This window comes from Peromyscus leucopus, chromosome 20, assembly GCF_004664715.2.
Source record: "Peromyscus leucopus breed LL Stock chromosome 20, UCI_PerLeu_2.1, whole genome shotgun sequence".
NCBI lineage: Eukaryota > Metazoa > Chordata > Mammalia > Rodentia > Cricetidae > Peromyscus > Peromyscus leucopus.
The window spans coordinates 2914735-2929905 of NC_051080.1; the positions used below are offsets into that span (position 1 = coordinate 2914735).

The 15171-nt window shown below is 50.2% G+C and overlaps 1 protein-coding gene across 8 annotated transcripts in view; it reads right to left on the minus strand.

Annotated features, from left to right (window-relative positions):
- Scn8a (sodium voltage-gated channel alpha subunit 8) overlaps nt 1-15171 on the minus strand; it is a 184150-nt gene that overhangs the window by 22931 nt on the left and 146048 nt on the right. For 5 of the 8 annotated variants that reach the window (XM_028874539.2, XM_028874535.2, XM_028874540.2 and 2 more), the window contains exons 19-21: nt 14609-14763; nt 7378-7551; nt 922-1044 (exon numbers count right to left, since the gene is read on the minus strand). In XM_028874539.2, coding sequence (XP_028730372.1) covers nt 922-1044; nt 7378-7551; nt 14609-14763 — 452 coding nt within the window. The remainder of the gene's footprint in view (nt 1-921; nt 1045-7377; nt 7552-14608; nt 14764-15171) is intronic. The other 3 variants (XM_037197355.1, XM_028874541.2, XM_028874542.2) reach the window with 1 other exon arrangement.

The following is a 15171-nucleotide window of genomic DNA, read 5'->3' on the forward strand; positions in this document are numbered from 1 at the left end:
GCTGTCCATGTGGTTTTCCAGAAAACAACTTTTTAGCGTGTGTGCACACATCTGTGCACGCTAACAATCATTAAAACCAAAAGAGACAAGAGAGGGCATCAAAAGAGAAGGCCTTGTTTCTAACATGGCAGGTGACAGGCCCTGCGTGTCTGGATGTGGGGAGTGTATCGTCCAAGTAGGAACAGGGAGGGGTCTCTAGAAATTTCAGAACTAGCTGACATGCAGTCACCTCGCATTGTCTGCTGTTCTGATGGAGTGAGACAGGGACCACAGAGCGTGGGCGGGGGGCGGGGGTGAGGAGAAAGCTTCGCCATCAGACAGAGGCTGCCAGTCCTTATGGGACTGGGCTGAGAACAACAAGGTGCAATAAGAGGAATCAGAACAGAAAGAAAAGCATCTCTTCTCCCGGGATCACGCCGAATTCTGCTCCGTCCCCAGGTCCAAGCCTGCCACCCTGTCTCCAGGTCCCTCCTTGGCTGCTTCCTCAGTGACCTCAAGGCCACAGGCCCCATCCGGCTGCTGCCCCTACCCAGCATTCCGCCTGCCTTCGACCTATGCTTTTCAGTGGGTCTCTGGGTTAGAATTCCCCTTCTTTGCACCTGGTGATTCTCCCTATAAATCCAACAGCCCAGAAAGCCGCCCCGAGTGCTACGGTAAAGCCAGGCCAGATGAGAGGAGCCAGTGTTAACATGTTCTGCAGCCGCACAGTGTTGGGGGCGGGGCCGGTAGTCATGTGATGAGGCAGCTTTAATGCAACTCCCCTGCACACGGGGCAGGTGCCAGGGGGAAAGTGGAGAGTCCAATCAGCGGCTGCATCACAGAGTTTGTGTTGGAATGACCTTCCCACCATGTGATCAGTTCTAGCATGCTGTAACAGTTTCCATTGGCATGCAGAAGGATCGGCTGCTCTTAATAGCTTACCCTCATCCCTTCAAATCGTGATAAGGCTCTTAAGGGTCTCAAAGCTCTTAGGGTCCTAAGGGACTTTATGGCACCTAGTTCCGAGTAGCCCAGGGCATTAGCTATAAGGCTGACTAAAGAGACCTACACGGAGACAGAAGAGAAAAAAGAAAAAAAAAAAAAGAAAGAAAGAAAAGAGAAGAGAAGAGAGGTTCCGGAGTGTTAGAATAAACCCCTAGCACTGATTTAACAGCCCGGGGCCCCCAGCAGAGGAAGTGGGTGACACCGGCTGCCTACTGCAGCCTACTTCAACTTGACTCAAACCTGGAAGGAAAGGCGGTTGAGAGAGGCAGAAGAGAAACACGGGGAAGAGAGGGTGAGGGGCAGGCGGCAGGACACACGCAGTTGGAAAGGGAAGAGGCAAGGGGAGGAGGAGGAGGAGGAGGTCCCATTGAAGGAGCCTGAAGGGACGACAAGAGTCTTACCCTCGCCCTTTACAGTCTGCGGCTCCCAGAAGTTCCCATTAAATTAAGCCAGACAAACTTAATGGTACCTATGGAAAAGAATACAGATAAATACAGACACTCCACACCAGCTGCCCCTCCTCAGCTCAGCCACCATGGAGTTTCCGACAGGGACAAGCTCTCTTATCCTGGTTGACAAGAAATCATTTGAGAATGGGATGAGCCACTACATTAACAAAGGAAGCATGGTCAGTAAGTTCCACAGGTGACTGTCTTTCCCAGGAGCCTCCTTGGTGGGATTCTGGCTACTTACACAGTCCCTCTCTCGCTCTTAACTATAACCTCCATCTGCTAAGCCCAACTGTCACCCTTCGTGGCCATAGGAACCAAATCCACACTTGTAACTTCCCTTCTTTCCTTCCAGATCAGCTCCAAGTGTACTGGCCTCTGCCAGTTCCAAGACAGTCTTTGGTTATTCTCCTCCTTAAACTAATAACTGGAAGAATTCCCGGGGAGAGGGTCTTCCTCTGTCAGTGGTAGCTCGGAGGCTAGGATGAGAGGCACACTGCTAACCTGGGCCAGTGCTCGGTCTCCCTGGGCAGGCTATGGAGACCTATCTCCGGCATGCAGGTGACATGGCAGTATTTCAACACATCATCAATGTCTGAACCGCCCAGAGCTGAACTGCTGACATCCTGGCGTGAAGACCGCAGGCCTAGACTCAGGTCAACACCTCCCTGCTCCCAAGAGCAAACTTACCTTGCTCCTATTATCAGGATGACTCTCAAAACTGGGTACTAGCCACACCTAGAGAGCTGCCTGGGCTTGACCTGAGCAAGACGGGGGCCTCCTTGGAGCACCGAACATACCTTCACCCAATCATATCTGAGAATGTCTGAGCCTGGGGTTTCTCATAGCAGCCTTTTTCTCATGTCATGGCCTATTATATCTATACATGACTCTGGGATGGGCTAAGATATCCCCTCTACTGGAGTGGGAGCTATAAGTCTACTTTGATTAACGTCTCAAAGCCAGAGCCAGTGAGAAAAGAGAAAAAAATCTACAACTTAGTTTCATCTGCTGCTTTTGGTCTCTTCCTTAGCTTGTTTTCATTCTGTGTCTCCGAAGTATGCATTTGTGCACACACACAGAGATACCTCTTTCTGAATGGTTTGGAACTGGAGATTAGACCCAGGACTTGTGTATGCTAGGCAAGTGTTTTATTACTGAGCTACATACATAAACATTTAAAAACAACTTTTTTTTTTTTTTTTTTTTTTTTTTTTTTGGATACAGAGTTTCTTTGTGTGGCCCTGGCTGTCCTGGAACCCAATCTACAGACCAGGCTGGTCTTGAATTCACAAAGATCTGCCTGACTCTACCTCTTGAGTGCTGAGATTAAAGGCCCCCAAGCCTGGCTATAATTTTTTTTTTTTTAAGTAGGAAGACATTTTATAATTCAGTACCAGGATTAGTGAGGACAGAAGCAGAATGAAATAATAGGAAGTAGGCTTAAAGGAGTCAACTTTAAAATAGGTGCAAGCCCACGTGTGCATGTACTCATAACCCCTCAGCTTTGGTGTCTTCTGCGGAGTCGAGTCCTAGGTAGTGTTCAAAGCTAGACGGAGGAGGCACAGCCCTGCTAGGCGCTCCCTGTTCCGTGAAGGTGGTGCAAGGTTGATCTTCACTCAAGTCAAGGGCCTCCAAACCCTGGTCTAGAACACAGCAGCCAACCCATCACTTTCTTTTTATTTATAACAATTAGTACAAATTTATATAGAGCTGTCTCTTGGCTACTATGGCCAGGACAAGCCAACTATTCTCTTTAATTTACAAAAAGACTGATTTTCTTTTTAAATTATGTGTGTGCCTGTGTGTGGGTGCATGCATGTGAGGCTGGGGTCTTGTCATTCCCCTGGGACTGGAGTCACACGGGTGGTGGAGATTAAACTCGGGTCCTCGACGAGAGCGAGCGGTCAGCACTTTTAATTGCTGACTTACTTCTCCAACCCGCAAGCCAACCTTAACCCCAAGTAGTCTCAACTGCCTGACTGTTAGCTGGTCTTAGTGGGGACACCTGAAGGTAAGCTACCCCATTTCAACTGAAAAGTCCTCTGCGCCGGCGTCACCTTGAGAAGCTTTGGCAGGTGACAGATGTCTAGGGACCCCACGCCAGGCAGAGAGACCCCAGCTCTGGAGGATGGGGACTTTAAGAAGGACACTACAGTGTGAGGGAGGGTAGAGGGGTACAGAGGCCAATGAAGAGGCTGGCCTGAAAGCCGCGAGAGGCCATCTGCTCAGCTGCTCCACTGAGCCAAGATCTACAAGGCAAGATCAGCAAGGGTCTCCTCTGGACTGTTCCTCAGCGGATGGCTCTCTCGGTCTCCAGGGTCTCCAGGTTAAACTCCTATAGGACATAATCAGAACATTTGTTCAAGTGTACAAAGGAATCAAACCTAAAAAAGAAAGAAAGAAAAAAGAAGCAGCGATAAAGAGACAAAATGAGGCCATGCGGGCAGAGAAGGAAGCGAACACTGGACGGCGTCTCCAAAGGGCGTTCCAAGGAGAGAATGTTTTCAGTAGGCCAAGGTCAGTCTGAGGTTCCCATTCCTGAACAGATGTGCTAGCGAAGCCCTGACAGCAATGGGAAACGTTCCCTGGAGAAAGATGATAGATTTCTTTTACAGGGCACATAAGCCGACGTAGACAAAGACCTGAAAAATTAAAACAGGACTGTTTGGGAATTCGCATGGCTGACTAATAAAGAGAACTATCTAAGCTGTTACCTGGACTCACCTCCTGGCCCTGTAAAAGCAGAGCTTACAGTGGCTTTGAGAGACGGTGGGGAAAAATGAGACTCTCTCAGGGCAACAGGCCTGGAGATAACAACTAGTTCTGACACGAAGTCACCAGTGGGCGAGATGGGAGAGTGTTGCACATATGGTGCTAAGTTAGGACCTAAAATTTACAGCTACAAGCTCTACAATGTCCACAGAACGAGATACATTCCTCAGTGGACAGTAACACTCTTGGCAGGTCTAGTTATCTGGGTGCCAATCAATGCCTTATTTTCTATCCATATCCCCACCCCCCCAGACAAGGGTTCACTGTCTAACAGCCCTGGCTGTCCTGGATCTCACTCTGTAGCCCAGGCTGGCCTCGAACTCACAGAGATCCGCCTGCCTCTGCCTCCCGAGTGCTAGGACTATCCATCCACAATTTAAGAGTGACAATCTCCACTATCACTGGGTAGGGTATCCCTACACAGCAGGCTGTGCCTCTGGGTGTGTGTTTCATCTTTTTAGGCTCTGACGGAGAAGCAACTGGGTTTGATATTCTTTATATTCTCTACAACATGGAGCAGGCTTTGCCCGTCATGGATATTCAATAAACATTGGACAAATGAATAAATGGACAGAGGGAAGAGGTCAAAGAGTGTAGTTCCTATGAGAGCCCCGTTCTCACAGCCTGGGTTACCTTGGTCTAGAGCTAGGTTAGAGTTCCTGTGGAAGATGGTATAAGCTCTCCAGGGCTGGGGCCATCTCTGCTTGTCCTGGGACTCCTTATAAACTAAGGCACTTCCAAACAGAACATGGCATTCAACTCATGCTGATTATAATCTTCAGAGCCAATGTGAGCAGTCCAGCAATTCCAAAAGCTAGAGGAACTGATGGGTTATAGTCAATTAGTATATGCCTTTTGGTTTGTTGTTTTTTGAGACAGGGTTTCTCTGTGTAGCTTTGTGTCTTTCCTGGAACTCACTCTGTAGCCTAGGCTGGCCTGGAACTCAGAGATCCACCTGCCTCTGCCTCCCAAGTGCTGGGATTAAAGTCATGCGCCACCACCACCCGGCTTTCATATGCCTATCTTATTGCTTTACCTTCTTTCTGCCTAATATAAGAAGAAAACACTTGATAAATAAGTGGCAATCTGTAGGTGAATGTGCCTAGTAGCACACTTGGGTACAGGGGTGTGTGCCGTGACCTATCTGACCACATCCTTGGATCTGGGATTGCTCAGCCCAAAGAGGAACTGGTTCAAGTTGGGGTTTGGAGGAAAAGGGAAACTTGGTTCCACATCACAGTTCTCGGGCAGCTAGAGCAGGTCGTGGACCTATCCATCTGAGTGGTCCTCAGTGAGCCCAAGAGAGGAAGGGCTCTGTGGGCATCTTCCCGAGTCGAGGTGCCCTGGGGAGTTACTATGTGTTTCCCCTTCTCTAGGAAGAGAGGCAGCCTAGTCTCTGACACCATTCTACACTCTTCCCCACAAGCTGGAATCCACAGCTGCTTAGGTGTCCAGGTCTAACTGCAAGGACCCGCCTACTTCCCTGGGGCCATGCCTACTGCTTACTTTAAGGTTGCAGGTGGGCCTCTTCACCTTATTTACATATCTTCTCAAAGGCTGTTCTTGGTTGTCAACTTGACTACATCTGGAATTAACTAAAACCCCAAAATGGAGGGGCACACTCGTGAGGGCTTTCTGCTTCCTTTGAAGTAGGGAGATCCACTTCTAATCCAGATCTTTGAGGCAGGAAGACCCACCTTCTTCTGGAAGCCTAGATAAGGACATGAAAGAAGGAAGCTTTGCTCTCGGCCTGTTTGCTCTCACAAGGCTAGCAAGTCCACACTTTATTGGCATTGGAGCCTACTACTGGTACTCTGGGATATACTTAAGACCAGCTGAGACATCCAGCCTCTTGGACTGAACAATGACTGGGTTCTTGGACCTTCGGTTCATAGGCAGCCATTGTTGGATTAGCTGGACCACAGCCTGTATGTCATTCTACTAAATCCCCTTTCTGTATATAGAGATTCGGGCTGTAAGTTCTGTTCCCTAGAGAACCCTGAACAAGATAGCTGGCTCCCAGATGCAGACATGGCCACAATGACAGGTCTCAAAGTGGTCACTAACCTGGGAAGGGGGTGCATTTATGAAGCCAAAGTCATTGTTGTGGACGAGTCCTGGGCTCCTGCTACACGAGTTAAAAAGACTTTCTAGGTGATCTGCCCTAGGTCCCAGAGGTATTCCACAGGCAGTTTGCCACATGGCCCACCCAGTCTCCAGCCCCCAGCCCCCCCATCTTTCCAGCCCTTCTCAGCACCCGGGGAAATTCTCCACAGCTCTGGTCCCGTGATTCTCACGCACTCTTTCTGTAAATGCTGCAAGAGAAACATTTTAGCTACTACAGAAAGAGGAAGACAGTCATGGTTAGTGAGGTGGGGGAGCAAGAACTGGCGCAGGGAGAAACCGCCAACGATGCCACTGCCTTCAACCTGAAAACAACATGGCGGCTCACGGCCGTGAAGCCTTGGAGAGGGTCAGTCAGCCTGGAGGGGGAAAGCTTTCATTTGGTGATCACAGCAGAAATGGCAACACCACAGTCCTTCTTCCCAGGAAGAGTGGCTTGACGGACACTTCTAGGAAATATCCACGGGCATGGACATGAGTGACAGACCGTGCCCCATCCCTGTACCCCACCTCATCCCCACATCCCACCTTATCCCCACACCTTCCCTTGTCCCCACACCATACCACACCCCATCCCTGCACCTCACCGCATCCCCACATCCCACCTCATCCCTGCACCTCACATCATCCCCACATCCCACCTCATCCCAACATCACACCTCATCCCCACACCATACCACACCTCATCCCTGCACCTCTCCTCATCCCCACACCATACCACACCTCATCCCTGCACCTCACCTCATCCCCACATCCCACCTCATCCCAACAATCACACCTCATCTCAGAATCCCATCTCATAGTAGCAGAAAGGCGATATCCCGCTGTCTGGGAGCAAAACCTTCTGGTGTCCAGGTTAAAGACGGGACTTTCTGAATCTAAATAGGCCAGACCCAGTGCTGTGAGAACAGGCCAGTCCCTGGGACAATAGAGGGTCTCCAGAGGACTTCCCCTCAAGCCCACAGCTATGTGCCGACTGCTAACCTAGCCTGGCTAGCCCCAGCTCCTGCTAGAAAGGGTGAGAAATGGAAAACAGGACACCTACAGCCACGATGAGGAAGTCCAGCCAGCACCAAGCGTTGGTGAAGAACTTGACGAAGCCATAGGCTGTCCATTTGAGTAACATCTCCAGGATGAAGATGTAGGTGAAGACCTTGTCTGCATACTCCAGGATGGTACGGATGGTCTTCCTCTGCTCAATGTAGATGTCCTCGAAGGCCTGGAAGAGAGGCAATGTCTGCCTAACCAGCAGGAGTGTGCCAGCATGGCAGCTCCTCAGCACAGCACACTGCCCGCCGTCAGGTCCCACGCTTCCACTCCGCTCCCCTGTTCCCCGCTTTGCTTATTTACTGGTTTATTTAGGGATGCTGGGGATTGAACCCAGGGCCCTGCGTAGGCAGGGCCACCACTGAGCTCCCAGGCCAGTGTTTTCTAGAGAAAGAATTCACATCCCATATAATCCAGCTCTTTAGATGTGTAATTCAATGGCTTTTAGGATAAACAGCCATCATAGCACTTGATAACATTTTAATTACCCAAGGGAATTTCCACAGCTTCCGGCTGTCATCCTCCTGCCTCCACATCCTGTTGGTCCTAGGTATACTAATCTGTGCTTTCTGGACATTTCATAGGAATACATGTTCTTTGTGCCTTGTTGCTTCTTTTAAAAAGAGATTTATTTTCTTTTTAATCACGTGTCTGTGTGTACGTGTGGGTGTTTGTGTATGGGTGTGTGGGCATGAGTGCAGGTGCCCACAGACGCTGTGGTACTGGATCCCCTGCTACTGGAGTTACAGGCAGTCATGAACCCTCTGATGTGGGAGGTAGGAATTGAACTCAGGTCCTCTGGAAGAGCGGTATGCACTCTTAACACCTGAGCCATCTCTTCAACCCCTATGCCTGGCTTCTTAACTAAGCACAGCGTTCTCAATCTCTCCACATTTTGCCCCCTGGCTGTCCTGGAACCAGCTCTGTAGACCAGGCTATCCTCAAAGATTCACCTGCCTCTGCCTCCTTAGTACTGGGATTTGAACCACCTCGGCCCGGCCATATGATTAGGAGTAGAACTTGCTGGTAACACCTTCACATTTTTGAGGAACCAGCAACAGTAGGCACGCTATTTCACACTCCTCAGAGGACATGAGTGCTCCAGTTACTCACAACCTTACCCACACTGTTTATCAGACTTGACAAGATCTTTTGTCCTTTCAGTTCCTTGATGCCACAGATATGGGTGGAGGGCCCCAGGAGTGAGACAGTCTTTGATGCAGAAAACCACAGTGCTATTTTCTTTCTATGGAACTCATGAACAAAGTAGCCCCTCCTTCGGCACAGTGGTGGACTATATAGTTACAGTGTGAAGAGGAGGTGTGATGGTTAATTGTGACTGTGTGTCAGTGAGAGCTGTTCCTGGGGAGACCAAAAGGATGCTTTAATCCACTAAGGGGTTCAAAATCTGAATGGATTACTGGGAGGTCAAAGAGCTTCCTGCTTGGCTGGATAAAGCAGCTTCTTGGAAGTTTGGGCAATGTGGTAGTTTGAATGTAATTCCCCCCATAATCTCATAGGGAGTGGCACTATTAGGAGGTGTGGCCTTGTTGGAGGAAGTGTGTCACTGTGACGGTGGGCAATGAGGTTTTCTATGCTCAGGATACTGCCCAGTGTCTCAGTTGACTTCCTGTTGCCTGTAAGATGTAGGACTCTCAGCTACTACTCCATCACCACATCTGCCTGCACGCTGCCATGCTCCCTGTCATGATGATAATGGACTGAGTCTCTGAAACTGTGAGCAAACCACCCCAGTTAAGTGTTTTCCTTTATAGGAGTTGCTGTGGCCATGGTGTCTCTTCACAGCAATAAAAACCCTAACTAAGCCAGAAGATGGTACCATAAGTTGTGTATTACTATGATAGGCCTGACCATGTTTTTGTTTGGAGGCATATGGCCTTTGGTACTTTGGGTTATGAAAGCAGTAAAATACTTTAAGCACTGCTTAATGGGCCATGGAAGACAGTGGTGCTGACTGTGATCTGATGAACTGTGGGGATGAAGAGGTTTCAGAGGAGAATGTTAGCATGTTGCCTAGAGATCATTCTTGTGATATTTTGATGAAGAAAGATGCCCTTGTCTGAAGAGTCTGCCTGAGGTTAGAGTGAAGTGTTCTGGATTAATTCCTTTGGCAGAAGAAACCTCAAAACAGCTTAGTATAGACTGTCATGTGGTTACTAGTGTTCGTGCTTAATAAATATTAATAATGAAAAGGAGCAAGCTGAGCAGGGAAATTACAAGATGTAAATTTTGAGAAAAGAGTACTAGGAAGTGGAATGGAGCTAAGTCCTGTGTTCAAGGAAATACATTAAGAAATGGAATAAAGGGAGTGGTGACCTCAGGGCCAGATCCCAACCAGCCAGGTTTCCAACTTGTGAAAAGGCGCTAAAACAAAGCTTAGAGCCGGGTGTGGTGGGGCATGCCTTTAATGCTAGCCCTGGGAAGGAAGAGGCTGGCAGACCTTGGGTTGGAGGTCAGCCTGGCCTACAGAGCGAGTTTCAGGACAGCCAAGCTTAGGCAGTAAAGGAGAGAAAGCTGGTAAGGCGTAGTTGAACAAGGGGGACGTGTAAGCAGGTTCAATACGTGGTTCTGGATTTAGAGTTAAGGACAGAAGAAAGGGGTTATGGAATGTGCCTCTGGGCCTAAAGAAAGCCGCTGAGACCAGGGTTGCCCCTGAATGAAGGCCTAGTAGAGAGACCACTGTGTGAAGCTGTGAAGTTGAAGCCTGGATTGCCTGGGAGACCTCAGGATGTTAGAGGTGTCAGAGTCTGGGATGCCTGCTGAAGAGCGCTGCTAACAGGGAGTGGAACCAGCCCAAGAGGAAGAAGTGTGCTGCAGGCCACCAAGCTGACAGGAGCTGGAGTCTGAAGAGCGCTTTGACATCAGACATAGAGACGCAAAGTTTGGAGTTCGCTCAGCTGGTTTTGGTCTTGCTTTGGTCCTGTATTTCCTCACTACACCTCACTCTCTTCCCTATGTTTTGGAATGGTAATGTATATCCTGTGCCATTATATGTTGGAAGTATGTGATCTGCTTTTTGATTTTGATTTTATAGGGGATTACAGTTAAAAGAGATTACATGAATCTCAGAAGTGACTTTGAACTTTGGACTTTTAAACATTGTTGAGACTGTGATAGACTATGCGGACTTTTGAAGTTGGACTAAATGCTTTTTGCATTATGATATTGTTACAAGCTTATGGGGGCCAGGGAATGGATGTGGGAGTTTTAATGTAATTGGTCCCCTATCATCTCATAGGGAGGGGCACCATCAGGAGGTGTGGCTTTGTTGGAGTGGGTGTGGCCTTGTTGGAGGAAGTGTGTCACTGTGGAGGCAGGCTTTGAGGTTTCCTGTGCTCAGGATACCACCCAGTGAGTCAGCTGACTTCCTGTTGCCTGCAAGATATAGCAGTCTCAGCTCCAGCACCACACCCGCCATGATGACAATGGACTGAAACTATGAGGGAGCACCCCAATTCAATGTTTTCTTTGTAAGAGTTGCCATGGTCATGGTGTCTCTTCACAACAACAGAGTAACTAGGACAGGGACGTTATCTGGCCCTGACCCCTTTCCCTGCTTCCTGTCCACCCCGAGGTGGACCATGTCCCCTCCACATGTTCCTGCTGTCATGGCATTCTGCCTTCAGTCTCAGAAACAAGGAGCCAAACAACCACAAACTAAACCTTCTGAAAAGAGGATCCGGAGTGGACTTTTCTGTGAAGTATTTTGTCACAGTGACATGGAAAGCATCTAACTCAGGAGGAAACACCCGGAATAAGGGAAGCAGCGCAGAGGTGGAGAAAGTCCCTGTGATGCCAGAAGCACCTGCCTTGAACAGCTCCAAAAGGAGAGACTCAGGCCCTCGACAGCCCCAGAATGGAGAGCTGGGGATGCAGCTCATTGGTAGTGTGATTCACAAGCACGTGCGGGACCTGGTGTGGATCCTGGCACACAAACAACAGGTGTGCCTCCTCACTTCATGAATGGGCTGGGGAGACGGAAGTCACGGGACCCGAGACTCTCTCACAGGCTTGGCACAAATGAATTCTCTTTATTCAATGACAAACAGAAACAGCTTCCCCTTAAGACAGAGCATTGTTAGGAGTCTACCCTGTAAGTGAGGATGACATATCCAAGAACGATCTCCTGCCGCTGGGGGCCTCCCTCTCGGGTTCACTGTAGCTATATTCTAGGCTTTTCTTGAATGTTGTTGCTATGGCCTCCTTTCAGGCTGTCTTTCTTTCTCCCTCCCTGCCTTTTCTGTCTTTGAGACGGTCTGGTCTCTGCTGGTGGTCATGTCAGAGGAGGCGCAGTCAGCAATGGAGCTTATGGAATACAAGCCGCCAGACACAAAGCTGTGATGGGACCCTGGAGAGGCAAAGCCACAGAGGGGTTGTTCCCAGAATGCCCCTTGCTGCTGCCGAGTTCCCGCTGTCTGTGGCATGGTGTGATCACTATGTGAGAGGATCCCACTGTGTCTAATACAGTGTGATTGTTCCACGGGAAAATCCCACTCCTCACTGGGCAATTTGCTTACAGATCATAATGAAGATGATTTTTATAAGAGAAATGATGCTTAGCTGAATCCGTGATGTAACTGAACATTCTTAGCCAGCCTAAAAGGCACAGGTGGCCAAGACTGTTAGTGAAGATGATTAGGAAATGGTTTGGGTTATTTTGCCAATTGTTCCAATAACAGATACAAAAAAGGCAAAAGCAGGCTAGAAGTTATCTTCCCCTTTGTGAGATTCATAAAAGATGGGAAAATAAGAACAAGGAAGTTTCATGCATTGTAGACCCACGAATTCCGCCTGTGGAAGAACAGGCTGATGATGATCAAAGAGAGCAGCTGTGTCCCTACACCCAGGGTTAGGCCTGAGTTCCTTGGTCATGTGGCTTACAGAATTCTCTGCAGGTTTCGGTGTGCACCTTGAAAAACAAAATTGTGAAAGGAAATGAAATGACCCCATTGTGTGTAAAGAAAGCCAGATGGTTAGCTGACCACTTGTCCAAACTTTTGTAGAGTATAAATAGGGTGGGACTCTGCCACACTGAAGCCGCAAACGGCCGCCCGCTGCACAAAAGAACTCACTGAATATGCTTGACCTACTTAAACTGTCAGTCAGTCAGGAAAGAACCACTGCTCGGGATGAAGATGTCATTGATGGTGGGAAAATTAAGACAAAAGAAAAGGTTTAGCCGGGCGGTGGTGGCGCATCTTTAATCCCAGCACTCTTTCGGGAGGCAGAGCCAGGCGAATCTCTGAGTTCAAGGCCAGCCTGGGCTACCAAGTGAGCTCCAGGAAAGGCGCAAAGCTACACAGAGAAACCCTGCCTCAAAAAACCAAAAAAAAAAAAAAAAAAGAAAAGAAAAATGTTTGTTTAACTACTTGTGTGCTTCTAAGAAAAACATGTAATTTGTGATCATCATATAATTTCTTTCTGTGTAAAGATTTTAATTTGTTTTGGAAAATATGTAACTTGTGGTTGTGAGGTGATCTTTCTTGTGTGGAAATTTTTGCTTAGGAGGTATAAAAGGAATAAGAGAAAAATAAGAGACAGAGAAGGAGAGCATCGGGGAAAAGAAGGAAAACAGACTGGAGGACAGAACAGGCAGCAGCAGAGAGAGAGAAAATAAAAGGAAGAATTAAGCTTTGCCCCTCAGAAGTCTCCTGCAAAAGTGGGTAGGCCGCACAGTCCCGCCCACGTCACACCTCTCCAGTTTCTCTCACCCGTGGAGAGCTGGTTCTCGGGGCAGGTCTCACTGTGTAGCCCTGACTAGTCTGGAACTCACTATGTAGACCAGGCTTGCCCTGAACTGCCTTTGTTTCCTGGGGGCTGGGTTGAAGGTGTGGGCCACCAGGCAGGCGTCTGTTAACTGAACAGGCCTTGCACTGAGCCAGTATTCACTGTCTGGTCCCCGGTGATGGGTGAAAATCGCTAATGGCGAACAGTAAAGAGAGCACAGGACCTTGGTCCCTGCTGCGTGGAGACAGAGAGGGAGCAAGGGCTGCAGCGCCACCTGTCACTCAAAGAACGGCAATGATCACCGCCCCCCCCCCCCCCCCCCCCCCCCCCCCTGTAGTCTGGCAGAGGCCATGTTACCCTCACCCTGGAACCGCCACGGTACCTCAGGAAGTCACTACGGGACAGGTGACCCGGGGCAGGTGGGACAGCCTGGCTCCCCATCTGGCAGACCGGTGTTTACCTTGCCCTCTTTTGGGCCTCCGCCTTTAACCCCGAAGCTCTCCTTCACAGACCTTCCTCTTGGCCCTCACTAGCCTCTCCCCGGGCCATGGTTACCACACACCATTGCCCTTCTCAGCTCCTCCTCGTCTTTTATCCGGCAAAACAACGAAGTAACTTCTCACTTATTGAGTTCTTTCACACTGACTTTGAGCTCTACCCCTTTCTCCTTGAATTCCAGATTAAGCTTTAATTTACACCTACATGAATGTGCCCACCGTCTGTGAAAACACTTCAAGGGGCCAGTGAGATGGTTCACCAGGTCAAGGTGCTTGTCACCAAGCCTGATGACCCGAGTTCAGTGCGGGGGACCCACAGGGTGGAGGGAGAGAACTCACTCTTGTGTGTTGTCCTCTGGCCGCCACATACATGCTGTGGCGTTTCTCCACAAATAAAGTCTTAAACACCTAAGACAAAACCCTGTATTTTCCCAAATGAAAAGGGACATGCACAGCATCTCTCGCTCCCGGTCCTCAGATCCACTGAGCCAGCAGCCGGCTCCCTCACAGCAGTCCCTGTTCAAGGGGCCTCTGTGGCAAGCCCGGGAGACACGCGAGCAAGTGCCAAGGTGATAAGCACCACGAGGGGGAATCTGCTGGGTCCTGCCGGCTGCCTGCCGCCGCCGAGCACTTTGGGCACAGCATCTCTGAGCATGCGCTACTGTCACGGGTTTTCAAGGGAGTGGGTGGAGGACGACATCCCCCCCACCTTGGGCAACAGAAATGAAGAATGGGCAGTCTGGGTGTTGAGAGGGGTGCTCCCTTCAGGGGGCCGTCTAGGGTGGGACGGAACAGGCAGTGACAGGGATGTCTTGTCCCCACGAAAAGAGCACCTGAGGCTTCAGCAGGGGTCACTTCAGCAGACCCGTTAGGACCCAGCCAATCCGCCCTTTCAGAGACCCCGGGCAGGAACCACACCCAGCCTCCCCCCACTGCGTTTTTGTGCCCTTCCCCTGCCCGCCGCCATTCCTCCCCGAAACCCACCAGGGCTCCGCTGCTGAGCAGGATCATGAAGATGATGAAGGTCTCGAACCAATTGTGCTCCACGATGAGGAAGCAGGTTTTCCGAAGGATCCACCAGGACTTGCCTAGACCTTCCTCAATGTTGACCTGGCAGCACTTGAACCGCTGGACACAACCTGGCGCCAACCGGAGAGTCAGGTCAGACGGGACCCGCCCTCCTGCGGTGTGACTTGTCCCTTCCCGGGCTCCCACTACCCAGCACGGAGGGCAGCTCATGCAGCAGGGCAGCGGAGGCCACGCTGGAAAGTGACAGGGCAAGACCCCTGGAATCAGGAGGATCCCTACAGGGAAGCGTGGAGGGGCAGGAGGAGGGTGGGCAGGAGGAGGGTGGGCAGGAGGAGGGTGGGCAGGAGGAGGGTGGGCAGGAGGAGGAGGGGCAGGAGGCGGGTGGGCAGGAGGAGGGTGGGCAGGAGGAGGAGGGGCAGGAGGAGGAGGGGCAGGAGGAGGAGAGGAGGGGCAGGAGAAGGTGGGCAGGAGGAGGGTGGGGGAGGCGGGTGGGCAGGAGGCGGCACATGGTCCAGCAG